This window comes from Podarcis pityusensis (genome assembly GCF_964106645.2).
Source record: "Podarcis pityusensis genome assembly, chromosome: 6".
In the NCBI taxonomy this organism is placed as follows: Eukaryota; Metazoa; Chordata; class Lepidosauria; order Squamata; family Lacertidae; genus Podarcis; species Podarcis pityusensis.
Genome location: NC_138030.1, coordinates 95,934,259 through 95,943,903, shown reverse-complemented (window position 1 = coordinate 95,943,903; position 9,645 = coordinate 95,934,259). Strand labels below are relative to the sequence as shown.

The following is a 9,645-nucleotide window of genomic DNA, read 5'->3' as shown; positions in this document are numbered from 1 at the left end:
TTTGGATTTTGAGTGTGAAAAGAAAATGAACAAATTTGAGACATTTGGGTCTGATGATTGTGAAAATATTGCTTAACAGGAAGTAGAATAGTTGGATGTCATCCTAGAGTGAATGTTTTGAGTAATTTCTTTTATGTAAAGATTTTGTGTGTTTCCACTTGAAACACAACTGCTGTTGTGCGGGTCCTTTTGGACCCGGAAGAGGGCAGAACCCACATGCAAAATGGTTGCTGCCTGTAACTGACAAATGGAAAATCAGAAGTCCTTTTTATTTTTATTTCTCTCCCCCCCCTTTAATTTCCCGTTCCCCCCCCTTTTCCTTTGGGTGTCCTCTGCTCCGGGTCGTCATTGGGCTGCAAGGATGACACACACATGAATGTGATGGACACTGAGTGAAGGACGCAGGGAGGGGAAGATCTCCCAGGGTGGGAAGCTGGGAGAAAAAAGGAAAGCTGTAGGGTTAAGAGCTACCTTTGAGGGACACTCTGCATTTTCTTTTCTCTTTCTCTGTTTTCTTTCTCTTTTTGTTTTGTTTAGAATAATAATAATAATAATAATAATAATAATAATAATAATAATAGTATTTTTATTATTTATACCTTGCCCATCTGACTAGGTTCCCCTAGCCACTCTGGGTGGCTTACAGCATATATAAAACATAATAAAATATTAAACATTAAAAACTTCCTGATACAGGACTCTTTCATCTTACTGTATTATGAAAAAGCTTCAGTAAAATCTGAAAGTAAAACCTTGAGCCTGGTCCAGTAGCATATAGGCATCCAGTGCAGTTCCTTCCACAGTAGTGACATGTTGACGATGGGTCACACCCTGCAAAGCAATTACCTGCTGCACTTTGCACTAGCTGCAGCTTCTGAACTGGCCTTAAGGGCAGCCCAACCTAGAGTGCCATGGCAGTAGTCTAGTCTTGGAAGTTACCAAGGCATGCATCTCTGTGGCCAAGTTGTCCCAGTCCTGGAAAGAACGAGCCACTGCAGGCGTGTGGGCCTCCAACACTCCCAGACTACAAACCTGCCCTCCATCTGTAGTTCTCATGGGATTCGCAGCATAAAAATGCAAGATAAAAACACAAAATACACAATAAAAAAGAGCAAAACAAAACAAAGCCCCTTCCCCACCGCCAGAAACATATTTAAGAGGATATAGGATGTTGTAAGCCAAAGGCCAGCTTGAAGAGGAATGTTTTCGCCTTGCGCCTAAAGGTGTATAAAGAAGGTGCTGGGCTCCTCCTGAGCACATGAACCTACAAAACAGATCAGAATGCAGTTTCAAGAAACTTTCCACCTTCACCCAACCAAACTGACCAAGAACTTGCGCAGCTGATTCATATGTTGCAGAAAAACAGAGTTAAGTGCCATCAGCATGCTGAGAACACCCTACCCAAGGCCAAAGCCCACGGTTTCATATGGAAGAGTCCTGGGAACAACTGGCTTGGTGTGCTATTTCAGGGTGTGCAAGCCTGCTTTGAGCTGACGGTGATCTTCAGTACCATGATTTTGGAGGGTCATGGCATCCTTTCCCCGTGCACTCAGGGCTATGGTTTCATCATAGCCTGCCCCTGTGGTGAACGCTGCATGGTCTTTTTGTGTCCAAATATCTCGTGGAGACTCAGTTCCTTTTCCCAGGCAGGAGCGTTCTTGTGGCGAATGTAGCGGGCTTTCCTAGCTTCCGCATAAGACTTTAGGAAATCTGGCCTGGCATACATGGTCCTGAGGCGTCCATCTGCTGCATAGGCCTCTGGATCCATGATCAGCCTCTCAGGCCCAAGGGAAGGCCTTCGCTGCCCTGGGAGAGTCACGAGCTCTGTGCCCTTGGCTCCAGCAGCAGCTCTGCTGTCTTGCTCTGCAGGCCCTTCCCCTTGGCCCTCGGTTCCATCTGCTTCCTCTCCCTCCCCAGCCTCTGAGGAGATGCACAGCTGCTTGGCGATGGAGTCCTGTAGGGTGGCTATGTCCCTGTCAGCAGTGGTGTTTGGGTCTGTGACATTCAAGGGGGGCAATTGCCCTTTTCTGCCCTCTTCATTTCTTGCGACATCACCATCAGGCTTCTGTAGATACAAGGAAGGCTGGCTTGTCCCCGGAAAGCCTCCTGCCTTGGCCAGTGTTTTCCTCTTGGATCTAGAAGAAAAGAGGGAGAGTCACACAGCCCTGGCCTAAGCAGGGTGGTTTCAGTTCCCCACTGCACGGAGTATAAAGAAACTGCAACCACCTCAGTGGCCTGGAAGTCCATGTGCTTCTGAGGGCAAAGTGCAGCCTCTAATTGGCAGGGTCTAACCCTAAATTGGAGCGTTTCCTCATATCTTTTTTGAAGTGGAAAGAGTGAATGTGTTTGCGAACATGTTATCAGGCAAGTACCCTCACGAGAGTGCCAAGATTTGGCTGCTGCTTCTTGTTCAGTGTTTGCTGTGACAATGTGGAGTAGGGAGTAGGCTGCTGCTACTTTGCATGAGGCAAAGCTTACGCAGTGACTCTGCCTCCATCCTCCATTTAAACTTCCAGTCGATGTTTTGAAGGCTTTGTTCTGTCTCCACAGTCAGAGACAGTTCAGGTGGTAGTCAGTTAACTAATTGTGCTCACACAAGGATTATTGCTGGCACAACAGGACTTTCCCCACTCTGCACATATCCTGCACTGTTACCAAATCTGTTCCAGAGATTTAGAACAGATTCAAGGGGTACACATGGGAGGAGAGGAGGAGAACCAGAGCCAGCCCAATACATTTTCCTGCCTGAGGCAAACCAGAAAATGGCAACCCGTGGGAATCCTGGGAACTGTAGTTTGTTTAGTGTGCATGGATAGCAAATATCAGGCTCAGGGACCAGATGCAGCCCTCCAGGTCGCTCTGCTGGGACTCAAGCCACCCCCTTCTCCAGTCCTACTCTGCACCCTTCATAAGCGTTTTTGACTGATGCACCCCTCCAAAAACATGCCTCCTCTTTCCATTCCGCTGACTGACCTCTCTCTCGCCTTTGCACCATGGCTTACTGGGTGGAGACTGAAGCTGCTCTCTAGCAAAGCTGAGAGGGAGCATGTCTGTCAGGAGGCAGTCATTTGATAGAGATATGGAAAGGAAGGGCTAGTATGATGCCATGAAATGGGGAGAAATTCTGTGGTAAAACAAGGCAGCTGAAATAGAAGAGGAAAATGGGTGGCAGATGCAATGCTCATGACATGAGAATAAAACTTGGATTTCCATTCCTTAGACACATGCATGGCATTTTAGGAGCCCAGATGTGAAGTTCTCCTGACAGACATCCTTACCGCTGTGCCACATCTTGGAATCTGCCGTAATCCCGTCCTGCCTGAGGGGACAGGAGTGGAAGAGCCAGTTTTATGCTTCTGCGTCCAGGGCCCACTGAAAGCTTCTGCTTGGAGCGACCTTGGGAGAAAAGGAGCAGGATGGTTATCAGGATCCCCCCTGCATTAAAAGTCCCCAAACAGGGACTTTGGAGTCAATCTAGATCAAGCATTGTCAACATGGTACCATCCAGATTCTGTGGGCTGCTGGATAGGGTTAACAGGGGTTGTACCTCAAAACATGTGGGGTGCCCCACATTGGTTGCTCCTGAGGAGATGACACAGGAGATGTGTGAATGATTTGTGATTGTTTTAACTGAAGAACAGCTGGGAGGAGGCTGTCAATTTCAACAAAGGAACAGAATGGGACGGCTTAATCCTGTCTTGATGTTTGTCCACTCAAAATGGCTTCCCCAAATTGCTTTTCACCCTGAAAGGAAGATTCTTTCATCAACTGGGCTACATTTGAGTCAAAGAAGGGTGGGGAAAGGCTGTTTACCAAGGAGGATGGGGGTCATTTTCTGGCACTGAACTGCAACCAGTGTGCCCTATGACTAGGGTCTGATTAGGTCATTAGGACCATATTGATTGATGTTCTAATCTTAAACTAGCCCTAGTCATGGGGAACAACTTGCATAGAATGGGCAGTCTCAGATGGGCAGAGATGCCATCTCCAGTCTACATCCAAAAGATGCACCCAGCCAATTCAGTGGAAGAATATGCAACCCCATTGACACACATGGAAGCCTGCTTCTTCCCTTCCTGGATCAGGATCAGAGCATCTGTGGCCTTCCAAGGGTAATCTTGGGGACAGGGTCAAATTCTGCACCAAATTAATTCCAGCTGCAGAATCCCTGCTTTCAAAAAGTGGCTTTATTTGTCATTGCATTGGGTGAAAGAAGGGGGAAACAGCTCCTCACTCTTCTGCATTCTCATGAGCTCCTGCTGGAGTCTCCGCTGCTCCTTCATCATTGAATTCAAATAGGAGAGGCGGGCTTCTTCTAAATGCTGCAGTCCGCGGATGAGCCTGGCCTCCGCCCTCTTGCCATCCTGCCTCTCGGCCTCCCAGCGCCTGGAGGTCTCCCCACCTGCCATGTCTGTCTTTAGTCCCAGAGAGAGAAAGGCTTCCTGGCACCCCTGGAGAATCTGAAAAAGATTTAGCAAGGTCAGCCCCACATCCTCTTTCCCTCAAGATAGCTGCATATCTCCCAGCTGTCCAATTAACAGCCCAGAATTTGCATAGAATTTCTGAATGTTGTGATTAAACATGTCATGCAAATTTATCCTCCACTACTGAGACATTATTTATGTACAAGCATACCCCACTTATGTGCATTCTACTTGCACATGACTGCATATATTTGTGGTGCTGGGAAATAATTAAATAAATAGAATCATACCAGGAATTTGTGGGAGAGAGCTGGGGTAGTGATCAGGGGGGATTGCTATGAGGAATTATAACAAATATAGAGTAAGCCATCTGTGTCAGCAATGAAAGCATTGCGTTGACTGGGTTTAAACTATTTTGATATGATTCTTGATCAATCCACACCTCTGCATCCCTGTTCCATTTCTCTTTCTTGACCAGTCACGTACACTGCCAGTTGCTTCACCAGGCAGGCATCCTGGGTCATCAAAGACAGTGGCCAGTTTCTTTGATGTAGCTTTTCTGGTATGTTAATCTTAGGATGTTAATCTTAGGGCCAGGAAACAGATCTCACCTGAAGGTGATAATGATCGCTGTCCTCCTGGCCCTCATTCTTATCATGTATATTGCTTGTTTATCACCTCCCGGGGTTGCCAGACGGAACTCCTTTCGTAGTTCTATTTTGTTTACCCCAGAAATATGCGTGCTTAATTAGTTTTGGTAGTTTAATTTTCCCCACGTGGGGTTTGTTGAAATGCTCAGAAGAAATCTGATTGGTTCTTACGAACACCCTGTAAAAAGTTCTTTCGTGAATAAAACGACCTGGGCCGAGGGGTAGAGGGAGAGAGATTATTATACGCACCCTTCCCAGAGTCTTGCTGGTTCAAGCCTCTGTGTGTATTCAATCCTTCCTTTACTTTGAGAACGCCTCAAGCTGGAGAGTCTCTGTCAGTGAGGGCAGAGGAAGTCCCAAAGAGACCAGAGGCACAGTGGGGCTTTGTTTAGGCTCCTCAGCCTCCCCGCCTAGGAGCTGATGAGCAGGGTAGCGCAGCAGCAGCAGCAGCAGCCACTTTTCTGCAGCCAGCCCCAAAACGTCAACTCTAGTTAAAGAGAGAGTTGTGGAGAGAGCGCGCTGGAGAGCAGGAGAAAACAGGCATTTAAAGGCTTGTTGGAGGGTGCTCCCCACTTTACACAATTTCACTTATGTGTGCAGGGGCCCAGAACATAACCCCGACATAAGTGGGGAGATGCCTCTATTTTTGGGGTGCCCAAATCTTGTTTAAAAATTTGGATCCCATCAGAAGTTGCCTCATTACAGCAGAACAAGCAACATTAATCTGAACAGGTCTAGGCTCACATTCGGAGTGGTCTCAGGGATCTCCTGTGATTCTGTCCACACTCAGGGCTCATCCAGACTTCCTTTTGGGCTGTATTTCTATGGAAAGGTGAGGGCTGGGCTTTAAAGCTCTGTGTCCAAGTGTGTGTTTCTTTGGAGCTGGCGCTCTCCCTGGGAAAATCTGCGTTGTACTGCTGAAGCTGGGTTTTCCTCAGTGGGACTTACTTCTGAAAAAACATGCAGAGAATCAGGCTGTGAACTGGGCCGCGTGGGGTCAGGCGCTCCCAAAGATCTGAAAGAGAAAGGGAACAATCCTGGAATTGCCAAACCCTTAACAGGGGGCCTGTGTTTGTTGTGTTACGCAGATGGTGTTGCTATGAGAAGGGCTGTTACCTAAGCCATAGTTAACACATTAGGTGAACTCTGTTCTGGAAGGCTAAAAAGTAAATCTTGCTGTTGACATACCCCTTTTAATGCCTGAGTAAACAGTGCTGAACCTGCTACACCTATAACTTCCTTAAGTTATTCACTCCTATGCCTCCAGTTCAGCTGTAAAGGAGCAGAGTCCTGAAGCTTTTCATGAGTTGTGAACACTAGAAAGATCCAGTAGTGGATGCTAGACTATGCCTTGACTCTTGGCTACGTTATTCCTTCAGCTGCCCAGGGGCATTTGCTGTACAGAATTTCAAAAATGCCACTATTCCGTCCCAGAAGATGTGCAATGTCTGTTGTGTGAGTCACATAGGAACAGGGGAGGGTTGAGATGAAGAACTCTGGGATTGGTTAAGGAAGAGGCGAGTGGCCTGGCTGCAGTGGAGCAGGGAAAGTGGATCAGGCCAGCTGACCTGTGCCAGTGTAAAACTAAGCCACCCAAAGTCCTCTTTGCATCCAAAGAAAGATGGTGCAACATTAGGTTTCTTGGGTTTCTCTCTTCCACGTGGAAGGAGAACACTGTTTCTTCCTCTTCCTTTAACACTCGTATCAAAGAGGAAAATTTCTAATCCCTGCAATGGCAAGCTGCAAATACCGTAATGGCCCACACAGCTATGAAGCCCTGTCCTCCTTGGCACCTGTTCACGCTAGGCCCCTGGCCTTGGCACACACCCTGCAAGGGTCCCTGCCAACACACAAGAGAAGAAATGCTGGAGAACAGCAGCAGCACTTACAGTTGAGGGATTCGTCCTGTGATTCTCTTTTGCTCAGGATGACAGGGACCCTGAGGCTAGTTGGGGAATTCCAGGCACAATCCACAGAGCAAAGAAAGGCTGATCATGTTAAAAGCCAGCAATAAATTTCTGTTTCTGTCTTTTGCTTGCCCTTCCCCAAGGAACGCACGGCGGTGGGGAATCCAGAAAGCTCCTGAAATCCTGAACAGTAGACCCAAATCTTCCCACAACGGAGGCTGCTTGCAGGGCAAGTGAGAGCCGCACGCTCCCAGTGCTGCGTGAAAACTCCGCTGCGGCTGCTGCCGGCTCTACTACATGGATTTGGCTTGTTGCCTAGTAGGCGGAGGCAAAGAACAGGGCAGCTACTTGATTCAGGGGAGCAGCCCCCATGAAACTGCTCTGCAAATAAGAAACAGACATGTGATGTGGAATCATCACTCAGGAAGGGTCTTTGCAGTCGATACAAAGCAGCACACATTTATTTTCTTAGAAGAAAACATAATACATAAAGTAAAGCACTAAAGTAGTGATATGTCAGCCTGGGCTGTTCTGACCCCTGGGCTCTTCTCCCCATGCAATGGAGGGGAGATTTCTTGTTGTGGGGCCTTGGGGGAGAGAGAACTGTGTTGCAGGGAGATAACTGATTACCCTTTCAGAGATATTCCTCCCTTGGAAATGTTCTCCCCTAGCTCTCTTCCTTTACAAAGCAGCATGCACAGGTGAACTCCCTTCTGGGCTCTCTTCCCATTACAGGTGTGTGTTTTGATGCTCCAGGCGAGAACAAAAAACTAAAAAGAAAAAAGGTTTGCAAGACTGAGCAAAATCTGCAATAATGAGAGGAGCTCTGCCATTGCCTGCTATTTTTCAGCTTTGTAAAAGTCTAAAAATAGCATGCTTTGGTAAGTGTGCCACCAGTCCCCAACACTAATTATTATCTCATTTTATTTTGAAGCTGTGAAAAAGCCAGAAATCTTGATACCTGGAGGCTTTTGCAAGCGGCTCTATAGCTTTTTCTCCTACAAAAATTCCTACCCCACAATCTATTGAATGCAAATGTAATAGTACAGTGACTACTGGCAACTAAATTGACACAGCAATCTGCGCAAACGCAGGCAAACATGCAAGTATACATACATACAAACAAAACATCATGCACACAAGGTAATCTTACTCAAAGGATTAACCCCACTCCCCTGCCAAAATCACATTACTTGAAAACTTTCCCCACCATCAGAGACTCCAAGAGGGGGTTCCAAGGAACCCTTAGGGACTTGATTTATTCTGTAGAATTCATTTGGATCCTAGTTAACAAGCAAATCTTCAGTCTAAGCCCAGAAGCAAGCCAAAGGTAATTAAGAACGTCAGCCCAAAAATAGCTATTGTGTTAGGAAAGCCTAGCAACTAGAAACCAAGAGACTTGTTGGCTCCCAGACCTGTTTTCCCTGGTCCCCTCCAGAGATTAAGGTGAATCTCAGAGTGCTGCAAGGACACGGTTCCAGAGCCAGCTCTGAAGTGAACGGCTTCATGCAGCACAATAAAGTGTGTGTGTGTAACAAATGAAGACAGGGATTGATGTCTGAGGTGGTGTGAGGGGGGGGGGCATCATTTGGGCTGGCACTGGAAGGTCTCTGACATTACGGGAGGAAATGGTAGCAGGTTCCAACTGGCAAATTACTGCTAACATACAGAGACATTTACTGGGGCATTATCTTCCTCAGCAATAGCGCATGAAGCGCTGGGAGTGCTGGGCGTACATCCCTCCATGATGCTCTTGGGCCAGACCAGGCCCTGAACCCAAATCCAGTCTTAGAGACCTAATGTATTTCAGGTGATTTTGTGAGCGCATAGAGGGAGGAGGGGCAGGCAGGCAGGCAGGCAGGCAGGCAGGCAGGCAAGGGCTGCTGTGGCACTGTCTACTATGTTCCATGCGTGAAGATGCAGAGCTACAGAAAGACAAGCCCCACAAGTTTCTGATATCAGTAGGCTTTCCCCATCTCACTGAGCAAACATGAGACCCGTCCATAGAAATTAAGGGGGAAATCAAAGATTTTACTGCATGTGCGACTGGAAAATGTCCCCCCCACCACCACCACTGCTGGCAAAAAGCAAAACAAAAACAGCAGCAGAGACAAGGTCCCTACACTTTCTAAATGCGGTCTTGCTGTTGGGGGAGGGATGTTTTCACGAGTTCTTTCTTGCCCATTTAAAAGTGCAACCCATCTGCATGCGACTGAACAAAGCACAACGCTCCTGCCTGCATGGGCGCAGCCTTAAATCAATAAAAATCAATATAAATCTTAGTTTCTGCCCCCCCCCCAACAAAAGTCTGTCCTCCGTAACAAAAACCCTGGCTATGCCCATGTCTGTATGTGATGAAAAGCAATGTTTTTATGTGAAATATGAGCTGACTTAGAAAGAGCAGGACTTCCTCTGTTTACTGCTTCCATTTGTTTGTGGGGTGTCCAGACACGCAGCTACACTGAAATCTTTGGTTAGGCCGCTGCTTTCTATGGATAGCTCTCAGTTCCACCCCAGGAGGCATTTAAAAATGGTTTCCCAGAGTGAACCAGGAAATGGTGGATCTAGATAAGGGCTAGTCCTTGTGGTGCTCGCCAGTTGTTGCTGGACTACAGCTCCCAGCATCCTTGATCATTGGCCGTGCTGGCTGGGGCTGATGGGAGT

General features: G+C 47.3%; 1 protein-coding gene across 6 annotated transcripts; it reads right to left on the bottom strand.

Moving 5' to 3' along the window:
* Positions 1-569: 569 nt before the first annotated feature.
* On the bottom strand, positions 570-7,804 carry CCDC190 (coiled-coil domain containing 190). 6 transcript variants are annotated; one of them, XM_081012316.1, is made up of 6 exons: positions 6,964-7,378; positions 6,023-6,089; positions 4,235-4,460; positions 3,279-3,396; positions 1,511-2,135; positions 570-1,264 (listed from the first exon to the last, which is right to left on the bottom strand). In XM_081012316.1, the coding sequence occupies exons 3-5, from the start codon at positions 4,407-4,409 to the stop codon at positions 1,556-1,558; spliced, it is 873 nt and encodes a 290-aa protein (XP_080868442.1). In that variant the 5' UTR covers positions 4,410-4,460; positions 6,023-6,089; positions 6,964-7,378; the 3' UTR covers positions 570-1,264; positions 1,511-1,555. The 6 variants fall into 6 exon arrangements, with proteins under 6 accessions (XP_080868442.1, XP_080868444.1, XP_080868441.1 ...); XM_081012318.1 differs by lacking the exon at positions 6,964-7,378 and adding an exon at positions 7,612-7,804 and having other exon boundaries at positions 570-2,135; positions 5,819-6,024; XM_081012315.1 differs by having other exon boundaries at positions 570-2,135; positions 5,819-6,089; positions 6,964-7,374.
* Between the last annotated feature and the right edge of the window lie 1,841 nt (positions 7,805-9,645).

Excerpts from the sequence above, each read along its gene's own strand:
- CCDC190 (XM_081012318.1), bottom strand. The coding sequence starts at position 4,409 with ATGGCAGGTGGGGAGACCTCCAGGCGCTGGGAGGCCGAGAGGCAGGAT. Across the intron at positions 3,397-4,234 it reads GCTCATGAGAATGCAGAAGA|GTCGCTCCAAGCAGAAGCTT; the intron begins GTGAGGAGCTGT and ends TTTTCTCCCAAG. Across the intron at positions 2,136-3,278 it reads TTCCAAGATGTGGCACAGCG|ATCCAAGAGGAAAACACTGG; the intron begins GTAAGGATGTCT and ends CTTTTCTTCTAG.